The 16,933-nt window shown below is 47.4% G+C and overlaps 1 protein-coding gene across 1 annotated transcript in view; it reads right to left on the bottom strand.

The window, feature by feature from the left end:
• Positions 1-16,933, bottom strand: part of TENM4 (teneurin transmembrane protein 4) — an 873,376-nt gene that overhangs the window by 409,707 nt on the left and 446,736 nt on the right. The window contains exon 4 of the mRNA XM_078658490.1: positions 5,820-6,047. Coding sequence (XP_078514616.1) covers positions 5,820-6,047 — 228 coding nt within the window. The remainder of the gene's footprint in view (positions 1-5,819; positions 6,048-16,933) is intronic.

The raw sequence follows: 16,933 nt of genomic DNA, 5'->3' as shown, positions 1-16,933 counted from the left end.
ACTGTGTGCTCTTGGGCACCTCATCTGCGTTTTTCGTGTCAATTATCTGCCAAAAGCAGCAGCTCTTAGAAACAGAATACACACACACAACACACGCACATACATACACAGCAATCAAAGAAGTGTCACATTTTCATTTATTAAGTGAAAAGGTGATAACTCCCGCCCTCGCTTCCTTGTCTAGTGAGTGTTGAAACTCAGACATATATACACACACCTCTACAGCCGCAGCGCAACCAACTGAGCTGCACAAAACAACACGTGTCTATGGGAGAGCATGAAATTCGAACTTTTCAACCAAATGTAACGAAGACATTGAACATAAATAGGAGACTAGGCCAGGATTTATAGATTTGGAATGTTGGCATAGGCGCAGAGAAATTTGTTAGCGACCAGACAGACAACAATAGGTTTTACATAGTGCTTGCTCTCAGCTCTGGCGTCTCCTGGCGCTGTAAAATAACAGGTGTCGCTACCGCTGCCCCTACTCACGAGAATGGCTCCTGGAGACGAATAAACTCGCAGTGGCTCGTTACATTCTGCCCGCTGCACCCCCAGCCGGGTCTGGGGGCTGACACATTCTACACATGGCTGGCTGGCCCAGCCTGAGGGGGCGTGGGGGGAGGGGGCAATAAGTAATCCCATCACAGAGCCAAACAAAAGGAAAGAACCAAAAGGAAGGGGAACCGTAAGACCATGAAAAGAAAACAGCAGAAAGCTGCCAGCTCCCCTCCCCCTCCGACCCATGCTGGGAAGCAAACCCTGCCCACACAATGCATGGCACCCTGCCAGACAGAGCCCCCGTGCCCACTCTGTCTCTCTGCAATGGCTCTCCACAGAACAATCTTTCACAGTCCCATCACAAGACAAGAGACGAGTCATAACAACCGGTGTCCTAAATAAATGCCACCATGTTACCAGCTTGGGACCCTCTGACGTGGCTGTGCGGACCACGCGACACTGGCCCATTCTAAAATGTCAATTTAAAGGCACTGAAATCACACAGAGGACATCAGAAACATTTTTGGTTTTTTTTTTGCTATAAAATTTCCCCCAAAAATGTTAATTTTCCCATCTTTCCAACCCAAAATGTGCCTGTTGAACAGTGTTGGAGCGAAGCACATTTAAATTAATAAAGTCACAAAAACACGAGAAACAGTAACATTTTTGGTACATATTCAGACATGCCAACCCTCCCGATTCAAGAGGGAGACTACCGATTTCAAGGCTAGTCTCCCGCCTCCCGATTTAAGCATCCAGAAACCCGATTCCACCACAGGGATTACACAATGAACTGCTTCTGGTGCTTAATATAACTCAAAGTTGAGCTAAACGGAGAGCTCAAAGTTACGTTGGCTCTCCACATTTGTTTTCCTCCCCACATCCCGTAGTTGTGAATATATTCTTGCCTGAGCCAGGCCAAAAGCTATTGGTATAGAAGTGAGCTTGGGCTGGCCCAGGGTTCAGGACTCCAGAAACAAATGTATTTTCCTGCAGCCTCCGAGTCCTAAAAGGCTCGGCGGCGTCCCCTGCTCCATGTTGTTAATTGAGAAGTGTGTGAAGGCTACGGCGGAGGTTTCTGTGTTTTCCGATGTTGCACGGGAGGCGAGGGCAGGCCGCTGTGTACCGGCTCTGGTTAACCCCTTGCAGGCTGCGGCCTCCTTCACAAATGAGGGTGCATCGTTAACAAACCTGACAATTGTAACTCTTTTTTACATCTTTCAAAGTTAAACTAATAATGATAACCAATCAAAAACCTTTATATTAACATAAAGTGCCAATGATACATTATAAGATGTGAGCTAAATAATAACAGAGAAATAAAAAAAAACATAAACAATATTACAAATACCATGTTTCCAACAAAAAAATATTACAAGTAGCACGTTCACAGCCCTAGTATTGTTTCTGTTTTTTGTAGGATTTTACCAGTGGTTGTCACTCTGACGTCAATGAACGATCGTGTGAACATTGTGTTGACTCATTGGTAGCTCTTCCAGTCTACCACCTCCGAATATTACACCGGAGAGATGAGTCACAGCACTTCAGGTGGGTGCTTTTTGCCCCAGCCTGGGTAACGCACAAAAAGAACACACCTGCGCACAAACAAACAAAGTAGTAGCGAGGAGTAGATTTTTCTTAAATATGCAGATTGTGCGATAAACTGGGAATGGCGCATTTGTACCTTACAAAAATAGGGCTCCTTATGCACAAAGGATGCAGCTACATTTGTTTCCTTCCCATGCCCCAAAGCAGTCTGTCGCAACATTCCCTCTCAAACAATCATTGGGGCATGCAGGTGAAACTTTCAATCACGGAAAACACGGTAAAAGAAAAGTTACTACAGACATTGGCCCTGATTACAGAAAATAACAGTTCTTCGGGACTTTACTGTTTTTCCTTCTGCTAGCGTACTCTACCTGCTCGGAAGGGCATCAACGACAGAAATGCTACTGTGCTGGGATAGGTGGTTTTATTGGGGGTGTTTCAGCGCAACACTGGTACTGCTCCGACCATCTTGTAGAAGAGTCCGTGGGTTGATCCCTACCGACAAGATCAGTCTGGGGCCCCTCAGATAATGCCGAGTATCCAGGAGACGTAGTGGTTCTCTTCAGCAACCCAATGCAAAGAACTGATGCTACCCTCATTACTGACTGCTGCATAATGTGTGGTAGTAGTGCACTTTTGGCAATGTCTGTCTGCTGCATAATGTGTGGTAGTGCACCTTTGGCAATGTCTGCCTGCTGCATAATGTGTTGTAATGCACTTCTGGCAGTGAATGTCTTCTGTATAACGTGTGATCACACACATTCTGCAGTGCCTGTCTCCTGTGTAATGGATGGTAGTGTACTTTCAGCAGACTTTTCATGCATTGATGAAATTAATACATATGACTCTCTTCCTGGAAGAGAGCATGCTACATTCTACTTACAGGTGTATGTATGACCTATTTCTATAAAACAGAAGTTATTTCTTGAAGATGGTAAAAAAACATCTCTCCCAGTTACTCCTGCGATCCATTTTGTGTTACGCCTGACCCGCTTCGTGTTACGCGCTATTCAGGTCTTTGCACCCACGCATATTTCTCCCTCTTATCGAAGTTGAAATGTTGGCATGTATGCATATTACAAGTTGCTTCGGTCTGTTGTACGCAGCACACGCAGTACTAAAACAGAGAGGGTTTAAGTGTATGCAAATCAATACAAATAATATGAGCGACCTTTACAAAACAATGTATGTAAAAAGCTGTTAAAATGCATCCGTACACTCGTATTAACATCACTGGTAACCTACGGAAGAAACATGGGGGGAAAAAAGACATTTGGCCAAAGGCCGTGTGAACGGACCTGCGCACACATACAGCCCTGGTAAACATTACAATCCAGCCTCATTTGCATGTGCCCAGGGGGGTCGATCTGGTTCACGCGGCTGCTCTGTGTGAGCCTGTTCATTCATCCATTCTTTCATAAGCTGTACAGACACTTGGTTGTACACTGACTGGACGCAAAAGTTGAGAACAGAATTAACAGAGACCCGTGCAAGCGACACATGGCAACATTTGGAAACGCTCAAGGCGAGGCTAAGGGGGCGGGGTGTGCAGGGGTCTACTTTTTCCATATACTTGCAAAGTCGAGCAAAATAAACATTTTTGACAAAGGTCTGCGGATCAAGGAACGCTGTTTAAAAATAAAAAATAAAAATCTAATTCGAGCGCTGACAGTCCCAGATTTATAATGGAAAAGCAAAAACTTCAAATAGCAAACATGGAACACTATTCGGACAAAAAGAGAGAAGTCTGTTTCTTAAAACTAGAGCGCTGTATGCTCTGACGTGCTCCTCATGCAGAATAAAGCGCTACACAAAAGATTACAAGTGAATCAATGCGTGCAGAAAAAAGGCGCTGGTACCCAAGGAGGGAATAAGCGGGGGCACATGCCACGAGAGCAGGCAGGCAAACATCCCTGCAGTTCAAGGAGAGAGAGAGGAGGGTGGCACACATTCCCAGACGTTTGTAGTGATAAAGCAGGCAGGCACACATGGCAGCAGTTTGTAGTGAAAGCCCAGGTAGGCACACATCCTAGCAGTTCACAGACACAGAGCATAGTTGCACGCATTCAAAGCAGTTTGTAGTGACAAAGCAGCCAGCCATAGATTCTAGCAGTTAATCAACAGAGCAGGCAGACACGTAACCAACAGGCAGACAGACAACCACGCATTTCAGAGACAGAACAGGCAGACACGCATCCCAGTAAGTGGCAGAGATGTACAGGGAGAGGCAGGCCAGTAGTTCACAGAGAGAGCAGGCAGACACATTTCACAGCAGTTCAGCGATAGAGCAGTTAGGCAGACCTCCTAACAGTTCAGAGATAGAACCAGCAAACACACCTCCCAGCGGGTCGCAGGGGTAGAACAGATAGTCACTCATTTCAGTTATTCACTACGGAGATACAACAGGCAGGTAGAGCAGGCAGCTTCGCGCCCATCATTTCACAGAGATAGAACAGACAGGCACGATCCCAGCAGGTTGCAGAAATAAGACAGATAGACACACCCCCAGCAGTTCACGGCGATAGAATGGGCCAGGAAGGCACACACCCCCAGCAGAGCACATACGTTGTGCTTGCAGGCACGCAACTCAAGCAGTTCACAGAGGTAGAACAGGCAGACACACCCCCCCCCAGCAGTGCACAAGGTAGAGAATGCAGGCGCACACCTCTCATCAGTGCACAGGGGTACAGCACACATACGCACACCTCCACAGACTAGAAGTAGAACAGGCAGGCACACTCACAGCAGCGCACGGAGGTTCAGCACGCAGGCACCCGCCAGCAGTAGTGCACAGAGGTAGAGCACGCAGGTGCACACCCCCAGCAGTGCACAGAATTAGAGAACGCAAGCAGGCAGACCACTAGCAGTACTGAGGTACAGGACACAGTCACACCCTAGCAGTACAGAGGTACAGCACGCATGATCCTCCGCCCCCCCCACACCCATCAGCGGTGCACGGAGGTATGGTGCACACCCCATCAGTGCATAGAAGCAGAGCAGTGAGGCGCACCCCAATCAGTGCACAGGGGTACAGCAGGCAGGCAAGCCCCCCACCCCAGCAGTAGTGCACAGAAGTACAGCAGGCAGGCAACCCCCCCCCCCCCCCGAGCAATAGTGCACGGAGGCAGAGCACGCAGGCGCACGCCCCAGGAGTACACAGAGGTAGATAATGCAAGCAAGCACACCACCGGCAGTACAGAGATAGAGCACGCAGCCTCTCCCCTAGCAGTACAGAGGTACAGCACGCATGTCCATCCCCACATCCCCCAGCAGTTCACGAAGGTAGAGGAGGCGCACACCCCCATCCGTTCACAGAGGTAGAGCAGTGAGACGCACCCCCATCAGTGCACAAAGGTAGAGCAGTGAGGCGCACCCCCATCAGTGCACAGGGTTACAGCAGGCAAGCACACCCCGGCAGCGCACAGAAGTCGAGCAGCAGGCACAGTCCCTGCAGTGCACAGGGGTTCAGCACACAGGTCCACTCCCAGCAGTGCACAGAGATACAACACGTAGAACAAACCCCCTCACCCTAGCAGAGCGGAGACGAGGCATGCATGCAGACTCGCACCTCAGCAGTGCACGCAGCTCCCCCATCCCCCTCCCCAGAAGTGCAAGCTGGCACCCCCTAGCAGAGCGGAGATTATGCATGCAGGCGCACACCCCCAGTGCACAGAGGCAGAAAAAGCATGTTGTAGGCACCCCCCAGAAGTGCACGCAGGCACCCCCAGCAGAGCGCAGGCGGCGCAGGCTTGCATGCAGGCAGCACTCACCGGCGGCGGGCGCGCTGGGCTCTCCGGAGCCGCCTCGGGGCAGGTATGCTTCGGGGTCCGGCTCTCCCTCGGAGTCGGAGCCCCCGGGTGCAGCCGCCGCTGCGCCGTTGCCTAGCAGCGCCCTCCGGCCGCCATTGGCTCCCGCCGGGGCAGAGGGCGAGCAGGGGGTCCGCTCGGCCAGGGTGGACGAGGCGGAGGAGGACGCGGAGGAGCCGGGCCGGGGCGGACCTGCGGGGGGGAGCACAAAACACAGGACAGCGGACGTAAGACAACATGTGCAGGGAGGACCACGAGGGGGCGGGTCGGGAGCACGAGGGGCGGGGCCTGGGAGCACCAGGGGGCGGGGCCTGGGAGCACGTGGGGGCGGGGCCTGGGAGACAAGGGCAGCCAGTCACGGGGGAGATGTAAACAATGGTGCGCTGCACGTGTGTACACACCGGCCCGGGGCAGCGCGCGCGGAAGGGCGCGCGGAGGAGCGCGCGGCCCAGGCACGGGACCCCACGCACCCGAGGCAGACAGGGCACGGTGGACCAGGGGCGCGTGGCCAGGGGGGTCTCTGCCAACAAACTACGCTGTCAGGATTTCCCTTCACTCATTTTTTTCCCTACTGTTCCTATTTTGAAGCGCTCTGACACCTTCGGGTAAATTCAGCGCTATATAAAAACGCATTAATTAATTAACTAATTAAATTTAATTTTTTTTAAACTCGGACTGTCTCTCGCCTGACTGCCCCCGTCATTGCACCTGTGTCTATAGGAGTGCAGTCGTGGCATACAGAGCGAGGGCCTGGAACCCCCCAGTGCACCTGCAATGTTTACTGGAGCTGCCCTGTATCTACACCTGTTGATCCGCCCACCCGTGCATGTGTTCCTCTGCTGCCCGTTCAAGGGGTCTTTCGTCCTGTTGATCTTTTAACCCATGCACCCATCTGACTGCAAACCCTCGACTGCCCGTCTACGTTCCCACGTTTGAATTGGACCACTCTGACGTGAGTCCATCCGACCTATGCATATCCATTCACCCATCGTTGAGTTTATATCTAAGTATCGTCGGACCCATTCACTAATCCAGCTAGTACTTCACCTACTCATTATCTATGCATCCTCCAGCCCACTCTCACCCGCCTACGGCCATGTTGGCCCATGGAGCTATAAATCCTTCCCCTGTCTACCAATTCGTGGATTAATTGGGTACATCCGAGGCTCGTTTTATTTAAGCCAAGTCATAGTGGTAAATGCATTCTAAGTCTCTTCAATCCTGTTTGGGTATGAGCTCCCCCAGTGACACTTCGATGCTCCTGTAATAATGGACAGGTTTGGGCAGGGTGGTGATCACACACGTGCAGTGCACCATCAAAGCATAGAACACGTAAAGACAGACACAGAACAGGTTAAACTGAACGACAGTACATACAACAATGATGGAAAAACATTTGCAGTGCAGAGAACACCCCTTTCAGCGGTCGATCACGATATCCCGGTCTGCCCCACCCACCCCCGATCGAAAGTGAGCCCCCTCAGGGTGACGTCAGGTCAGCGTCAATGATGGCAGCTTCACGAGCCCAGGTCACCCCTTTAATACAGCACTTCAGGGGCTTCTCCAGGGGTTCTGGTGCCCCAGGCAAGGTACATTCTTTGCACCCTGCCCCCTTCGCAGATGCGGTAACTGCAAACACAACAGTGATGGACAGAATGTGGATCAATGTCACACATTCACCCCAGTCCAAAGATCTGGGCCCAAATCCATCGTTTTTCCACTCCACACCACCCTGGGTTAGACAATGGCGATATGCAAATCAGCGCTGACCCTGTGCCCCATGGGAACTGGGGTGAATGTGTGACATTGATCCACATTCTGTCCATCATTGTTGTGTTTGCAGTTACCCTTCGCAGATGCAACATTCAGTGGGCCCAAGAGTGATACTACCAAACAAGGGGTATCTTGACTCTATTTAGAAAAGTTAACCTGGTTATGTGAACCTGTTAACCATACAGAGCTGCCATGCTGTAACAACTCTGATCTGCAATCCATACACATATAGCGCCTTCTGCCACTAAAATGGAACCCCAGCGCTTTCTTGAACTCTTCCCGCCTTTCATGTGATTTTGGAATTTCCAGGAGTCGCTTGTGTGTGGTTATTTGGTTGTGAGTGGTAAGTAGAAATCTATTTGTTGAAAGCCTAGTGTTCTTTTGGTTTATGTTGATTAAAAATACATTAAACCCAAATAAAGGTATTTGCAGAGTGTTTTTTTTTTGTGTGGATGGGTGTTCCGAGGGACCTTACTGTTTAGGTCGAGCCTTCCAGACAGTGCAACTGTCCGGTCCCACAAGACATGTGGGCTTGCCAAGAACACAGAGGGGCTTGCAGCCCACCCATTGCATGACTTGCCTACGTCTTATTCAATGGTTTGCCTTGTCCATCTTGTGTCTGTCCTTCCCCTGAAACATAGACCATTTTCCTGTGTTCTTCCACTGCTGAATTTTAGGGAACTACTTTTTGCATTCCTTTTTCATGAACGTGCTTCTTTTCCGCCTTGCTTTCTTGCCTGTAGTGCACGCTTCATGCATGTTGCTGTCTTGCCAGTTTGCTTTTCTTTGTGCCCTCTGTGTTGCTTCCCCGACCGGTGCCCCGTTTTCTTACGCTTCCTCAGCCTCCTGTGTTGATTCCCCACCCGCTTTAAAAAGAATTAAAAACACCTTTGCACATGTTTTTTTCTTTTTTATTTACAGATCCAACTCAGTCCATATCACAGGGCTTCTTTTAATGTTTTTTAGCAATGCTGCACAGTATCACAAAATAACATTGATGAAACCAATAGGTCCCAAAGGCGAGGCCTATTGGCTTTGCCAATCCTTGTTTTTATTTTGGTTTGGGCTCTGCAATACTAGGACACCTCAAAGTCTAGCTACTAAAGCACTCTCATGATCTATCACAAATATGGGGTGTTCGATATAGTGCCAAAGGCCTATGACACCCCTTTGTAACAGCCCATATAGCTCCAAGAAGCTAGCACAACCCAAAACAGTGAGGTATCCATTTCTCTGCAGCTCAGGCGCACGCATAGCGTAAAAATACAGCTCCAAAGGGCAATGTCACCACTAGCGTGTGAACAACCCCACACCCTAACAGTATAGGCAAGCCAGCTCTACAGGCCTATGACACCCCAGTTTCAGTGTTTAGCCAAAGAAATCCAATTGCTTAAAAATACAGCTATGTAACAAATTGGCACTAGTAACTTTACACTACAATAGCACTGACAGCACTGCTCCACAGGGCTCTGATGCCCCAAATAGTGTACATACTACAGCTCTACAAGGTTATAATAACCCACAGTAAAAACAGTTCAGCACTACAGGAAAATGACACCCAGGCACAGTGACACAGCTGCAATATGAACAATACAGCTCTACAGGTCTTTCGCACCCCAACAGCATTGATAGGGCAGCTCTACAGAGCTGTGATGCCCCAATAATATATTCAATACAGCTCCAAAAGGCTATAACACTCCAACAGCATTGACAGTGCAGCTATACAGGACTGTGATGCCCCAATAATATATGCAATACAGCTCCAAAAGGCTATCACACCCGACAGCATTGACAGTGCAGCTCTACAGGGCTTTGGGACCCCAATAGGATATTCAATACAGCTCCACAAGGCTATAACACCCCAACAGCATTGACAGTGCAGCTCTACAGGGCCATGATGCCCCAATAGGATATTCAATACAGCTCCACAAGGCTATCACACCTCGACAGCATTAACAGTGCAGCTCTACCGAGCTGTGAAGCCCCAATATTGTACAGGTGTCCACAATACAGCTCTGCATGGCTACAAGAGCCCACAATGAAACCAGTTCAGCGTTACAGGAAAATGACACACAGACGGCAGACATGCCCCATCACAGCGAAAGTGTCAGAGTCCATGTTCACAGGGCTGAACCGTGTAGATACCCACGACAGCATCACAATACCCAAGTACCTCTAGGAGCTTCTAGACTCATCAGATTGCGGCGTTCATTGAGACACGGGAACATTAAATGTTCTGTCCAAGATCACACGGTTTCCGTCAAGGGCACATGTCAGAAAAACAAAGCAGGACTGGTTCCAAAGTTGGCATTTCATATCCAGCGCCGAACGTTTTAACGAGTGAGATAGCGCCGCTCAATAACTAGCGGTGTTTACAGCTCTTCCCACCTCTCATCGACCCCTGTTTGGCCTCTTCTCTTCAACTTCCGGTAAGAAAGGGCAGCAGAGGGAGCGTCAGCTGCGAGGCTCAGCGTTTTAACCGACAGGTTACACGATGACAGGAGTGCTTTTCATCTTTCTGATGTCGATAAAATAAATAGCGTCCAGCAAGCTGATGGCAATACTTATTTACAGAACCACAACGCAGCACGATTGGTGACCACTTGACAGGCTTCTGAACTAAGAGGCCTTAATTCCAGTCCTGGCATGTACACTTGGTCACACTGTGTGATCTTGGCCATATTACCCGCCTACAAAAATAACCTGCCAAAAGACGGATACATGCCCTTTATAATTGCTTCAAATTTTGTATCACAATATTTATTACAAATAAAGGGGACCTCTAGCCGATTTTCTAGAAAACGAGTGCCTTTCTTCCTGTGAGAACCAGAGGCGTGTTTTTTTGACAGTACAGCAGGAGCAGTGACACCGGGTCCCAGGGTTCTGAGGGGACCCGTGCACTCCTATTATGGCTATATTCAGCCCCTAACCCAGGGTCTCAAGGGATGGGGCATAGGGGGGTGTTATTTGGCTTAACTGCACATGACTCCGCCATCTTTGCAAGGCCACTGGCGGGAGCCACCTTTGTTGACTCTGTGCTGGGGGAGGGGCGAAGGGCTGCTGTCAGCAGGCGCCATGTTTGACTTGGGGCCCGCAGGGTTGGGGGGGGTCACCGGGTGGAACAGCCGAGGTGACAGGGGCTATCGGAGAATGAAGGATGCGACTCCTACCTAGGACAGCAAACACCGGCCGCCCATAAATCAGGCCCCGACAGGGGTGGGGGCGGCAGGTGGGGAGCCCCAGGCAGTGATCAATGGGCCGGCTAATGGCTGCACTGCAAACACCTGAAGGAAAGCGAGCGGGGGAGGGGCCAACCCCATACACAGGCATCAGCAAAGAAGTGGGGTGCCCCACTGGAGATCAGAGGGGGGCCCTCCTGCTGAGCTGTTAGGAGCACTTGGAGAAGAAGAGTGTAAAAAGTACCCACAAGGTGCCTAAAAAACGTCTAGGAGCTGTGATTAGCAAAGGGAGCGGGTCAGGGACATTTAAAAAAAGATAGAAATATTCTGTAGTAATTTGTTCGCCTTTCTCCGACAGGTAACTGCTTATAAAATATGACGCAAACGCCTTTATTTATAAAAAATGAAAGTTACCTAATCTGTGTGAAAATGCAGTGCTCTGGTAAGGAAACTCAACTCAGGTGTTTGTGGATGTTACCTGAGGGTCACTGATTTGAAACCGCATTGGTGCACTGTGGAATAGTGACGTGTACTTACAGTGCTATTTTAAAATGTATTACAAAGAGTATAACACAGACTGCCACAGTTGAAACATGTATTAAACAGTGTAAGAGAGGCTGCTGCAAAATGTGCAAAAACATTCGTATGTAAGTGCTTAGAGTGCTTTTAAAAGTTGTATTTTAGCAATATGCAAATAGACTACCGAATGCAAACCTTTTTTTTTTCCGGTTTCCATTAAAAGAACACCTTCCAGCAGTGACACCGACTTTACAATGCCTCTTACAAGGAATAACTGTTTTGTCAAATGAATTGATAAAATATAGCCTACATTAGCTTCCTAGAGTAACTGGTTGCATGTGGTTACATTTCTTGTAGATATCAGTTATCTTGGAGAGAAGGCTTGTTTCTTTAAAAGCTATCTGAAGGGATACTGAAATTATGTGGCAGGGGAAGGCTACATTATGTGGCATAATGATGCACATTTTGTGATAGTATTACTTCATTATTTTGTTATATTTACATTTGCTTACACTGCCTGCCGTACATAGCACCTAGTGCTTAATTTGTAAAAATAAATTAATGCCAGGGCTCTTATCAGGAAACCACTGCAGCTTGCACCACACATCCTCTGCCATGCGCCAATCATAGTAACATCACCACTACTAACCATCGCACTCCTACAAGTGTGACAGTTCAAACTATTTCAGGCCTCTAAAGCTATAAGAATGGCTTGGGCAGCAGGTAATAGTCATTTTTAATGTATATTGAATTAATATTTACCTGTTGTGGTCATCTCTAAATTATAGCTAGAAAGCACCACCTTGTGGCAGACTGCGGCAAGTGCGGGTGTTGACAATTAAGTGCTGATGCAGATCCCCGGAAACCACCGGCTCAAATTAGGTACTGGTTGCACCTCATTGGTTGCAGTTTAACACTCAAATTTAGCAATGAGCAGCAGAAACCTTTGCAAACTTCCATTGCACAGCAACACATGTTGCTGCATTTTAGTAACGTTTGAACTGTTTGAGCTAGAAACACATTTTTGAAAACATCTGTAGATTATGCAGCAGATAAAGGATTATGTGGCAAGTTGAGACAAATTCACAATTATGCGAAAAAACGCCAGAGCTGTATAATCGCATAATTCCAGTGGTCTCGTCTCTCCCTTCATAGTGAAAACGGGCCTTTCATCCCTTTAAATGTGGGGCCACTCAAGGTCTGCATTAACTATTCAGCAATGGTTGTTTTTTTAACAGAAAGTATTGGAATTTAGGAACATCACTCCCAATAGATCCTGTCCACTTTGACCACTTTGAAGTGAGATTTGTTATATTTTCAGTTCTGGAACTCAGAGTTGTACTACTTCACCAAACTGAGTGCTCCTGGGCAGATCACTATCTTTTATATTCCACAACTGGAAGTGCTCTGAGAAAAAGTGACCCTGAATCGCTTACTTTGGCTAATGTTAAACCTCCTGTGGATAATCAGACAAAAGGACCAAGGCAGCAGACCAGGTCAAGCACTACGGATCATTTAGTTCCCAAATAGTAATGGTGCACACTCTTCTAGCATCCGCTGCCGTAGGATGCGTAAATAATCTAATTATCAAAACAGAGTAGAAGGTGCACGCAAACAGAGTCAATTTCAATATTGTTTTTTGTATTAATTCTTCTTTATTCAGAAAAGTTTCATCACGCAGCATAGGCACAGCCAACGCGTTTCGTTCCTCTTTTTGCCTTGGGAACTTCGTCAGGGCAATTTATTATAAAGTTCAAGAGCTGAAGTAAGAAATCGTTTTGACCGCGGCTCAGCGTAATAAGCTGTACCAGCATATAGTAATCTCCTTAATAGCCGACTATCCCGTCTCGGTTGGTTGTCGGTTCAAATAGCTCTATTTCATGCGGTGAATACAAGTTTCCAAAACATGAGTCGTCAGTGGATCCGATCAGGTAAGTCAGAAAAAGGAATTAAATGGATATCGTCAATTATGGATCCGGAGTCGCATGTGGTCGTACTCCCACGCCGAGGTTCCCCGAGGTTAGGTAGGTTTAAGGCTTCTCCGATCCAGTAGGAGGAGAAGAATTACGGAGCGCCGAACCTGTGATATGGTGTCGGTTCCGATACCCTCAGCAAACGTGGCGTGGATAGTCGGCTATTAAGGAGATTACTATATGCTGGTACAGCTTATTACGCTGAGCCGCGGTCAAAACAATTTCTCCTGTGGATAATGGTAAACCTCTTGTGGATAATGTTAAAACCTCCTGTTTTAAATTCTATAGAGCTCTTTATCGTAGCTTTTATATAGTGATTCATACCCCTGATGAGACGGCAAAGCACTTTGACTTGCGTCACTTTCCTAGACGCAAACTCCAATTTCACACTTGATAGGTTTGGGTTGTAGTTGGGCTGATATTGAATGTGTTGGAAGAGACTCGTGAAGTCTGAACATTCTCCAGTCATGGTGAGGCAAACTGGTCGCTGTGCATCAGCATGAGGTGTTGCACAGAGTTTGAGGACAGAAGTGGTCGGCATTGAGTGGTCTGTATCAGACAGTGGAACTCGTTGTTGGAGGTGTATCGGGGAGTTCACTCAGGACACCCACCAGAATGGGCAAGGATCAAAGCATCTAGAGCTCATTTGATTTACAGAGCAGAGGCATTTTAAGGCCTGGGCAAAGTGGGCCATTGCCCAGGGCCCCCACCTTCCAGGGAACCCCTGCCCCACCCGAAAGAGAGCTTTCTCCTTGGAGAACAGCCATAACAAAGCGGGGATTACCCCGCACTGCCATTACAACGCGGGAATTACAACGAAAGTCGTTACAACAACTTTCGCTGGAGGGTGCTGTTGGATAGGGAATAGTTTAATTTTCTATCCAACACCTTCCCTACTGTCAACGTGGGCTGGAGTTGGAATAGAAAATTAAACTATTCCACTATCCAGCGCCCTCCAGCGAAAGTCGTTGTAATCCCCGCACTGTAATGGCATGCGGGGTAAAAGCCTGCGTTGTATTGACATACAACCTTCTCCTTATCTAGATCACCTCAGTCTATTTCTATATTTCCGCTTCTATGCTCTCTGCCTACCTCTGCATCAGAGTCTCTCTCGCTTTTCCCAGTGGCATCTTAAGGAGTTTTGTGGGCCCTGGAAAACCACGTTTGAATTATTTTCCTGTTAAACTCATTTCAGAAAATTTGTTTGGTATCATGTGGGCTTCAATTAGCAGAAAATGGGCAGTAAAAGTACGAACGGAGGACTCAAACTATTGTCTTGCCCAGGGCCACAACATTTTTTAAAGCAACGCAGTCACAGAGTGCAAGCTAAATACATCTTAAATAAATAATATCCTACAATTTTTTACAAGCCACATGCATCTTCAGGCCAAGGAGGGCTAAATTCTGGTGGCGCCTAAACTCAAGGAGCTGAGACTTGGGGCCTCTGCCTTTCTGCTTGGAGGCATTTGTGTACTAACTTTTTTTGTACATTTTATAAGGATCTGAGGAAGAGTTTAATAGTACCCATCCTGAGAGAATTCAAATTTGCATAATGTCACCCGGCTTCTATATTTCTGCAAACTTTGTGCATTTTTACTATTTGTTGTACTATCTCAAATTACCTATGGGCATTTAATCGGTTTAAGAAATCACAAGTTCCCCATATCGCTCCTGCTATTTCTGAATGATTATTATATTTACCGTACCATTTGCACTGGTAGACCATAAAGTCATTTCTGATGGTTATATATTGCTTAACTTATTTATGTGTGTTCGATTTTAACCTGCTAATTGACTTTGTATCATGTTTTTGTATGTTTTTATAATTTGTACACAAAATTGAATAAAGCTTATTTTGACTTTGACTCAGTGAGTTAAATGATCACTGCTGACATATAAAGTGACCCGACAATAATGATGCCAAGGAAGAAAATGGCATACCTCTGAAGTGAGTAATCGCAGCAGTTTGTATTTACAGTGCTTACAAACGATAGAAATGTGGTATTGAGCAGATTATTATTAGAGGATTTTTTTAGCACAACTTGGAGGTTTTTTCACTCAGTCAGAGAAAACCCTCAGTTTTAGATGTCAGTATGGCTGGAAGCTGCAGGTTGGAGTGATATGTGGATTACGCACGGTATCTTAAATAAAGCCGAAACACATCTGCGCCTGCTTGCATCTCGTGTCCTCGTGGGACATGACTGTCTCCTTTGGGTTCGACCCAAGACTGATTTGCAAATAGTTGGTCCCAGTCTACAATGGCATGACAAGCAAAAAACAGTGGAATGGAATGCAGGGAGAGTAATGACTGATGTCTCAGTTCTATTCAAGCCAGTCCCCGAATCTTAAGCAGAGTCCAGTATATAAGAATCAATTCTTGGGTTTAAGAGTGGCTGAAGATCAGGGCTGGACATGGTGCTGGTTAGACATGGAAGGGATGGGAAAATGCTCAGTAAGTAAGGATTGAGAGTTCAGATTTCATAAAGTCAGACTTCCTATGCAGTCTCAACTCTTTAGGGCACTGGATGGTCACTTCCATTATAGGTGCCAGTTAATCAAAGCAACATTAGGCCACAGGTTAGCCAATCAGAGAAGTATTGGGTTATGGTGAACCAATCAGAGTGACTTTGCTACGGCAAGCCAATCAGAGAGGGACTGGACTATAATTAGGGCTCCCGGTTTTATGGTATTTTTTTTTTAAAGATTTCAGTCTGTATTATCCATAATGTTTTTGCTCATCTTATTAGTATTTATCCATATTTATTTTGTGGTTTGTGAATGAATGTAGTAAAAAATGGTACATTTCCACATTTATTTAACTAACTAGCAGCCCGTCCCGACGTTGTCTGGGAGCAATCAGGCTTCTGGGCCCCCGCCCGCCCCGACGTTGTCTCAGGCTTCAGGGCCCCCTGCCCGCCCCGACGTTGTCCGTGGGTCCCCCGGAGCGCACCCGCCACTTTCAAGGCCCCCAATGAGCCGCACACGGGCCGCTTCACCTACCTCAGCCGCCGCTCCTCCCCACCTGTCCGCCGCTCCACACCGCCTGTCCGCCGCTCCTCACCGCTCCTCCCCGCCTGTCCGCTGCTCCACCCCGCTCTCATGTCCACCGCTCCTCCTCGCGCTCCTGTACGCCGCTCCTCCCCGCGCTCCTGATGTCAGCACGCACGTCGCGGCCGGCGCTACTTCCAAGGGACTACTTTTGTTTTTAATCGTAAATATTTTAAAGAACGTATATATTTTTTTATATATAGCCTATGTCCATCTGCAGACCCTGACAATTACAACGATGTATTGGGTTTTTTGGATTGGTGCTGTGGTTCCTGAGTTTACCCGCCTCAAAGGTTCAAAGTTCTCTCTTTATAATAGTAGTATAGATAAGCATGCACTCATACTGTGATGCCTGTCACATTTTAAGCAAATTCAGCAGGCAAATATAGCAAAACACTACAGCCACAGGTAAAATATTTGCAATTTACTACAAATATATTTTAACATATGACTATATTGTACTCGTTTTTTATTTAACTCCCCATGCCGTCTCACTGCGCATCTATTGTATGGAATTCACAGTAGACTGCATGGAAAGTCAGTCCGTAGAAGCACAATTTTCGTCATTTTTCTGCTTTAGGAAATA

Source organism: Lissotriton helveticus, chromosome 8 (assembly GCF_964261635.1).
Source record: "Lissotriton helveticus chromosome 8, aLisHel1.1, whole genome shotgun sequence".
In the NCBI taxonomy this organism is placed as follows: domain Eukaryota; kingdom Metazoa; phylum Chordata; class Amphibia; order Caudata; family Salamandridae; genus Lissotriton; species Lissotriton helveticus.
The sequence above is the reverse complement of the archived record's forward strand: the minus strand, read 5'-3'. Positions and strand labels throughout refer to the sequence as shown.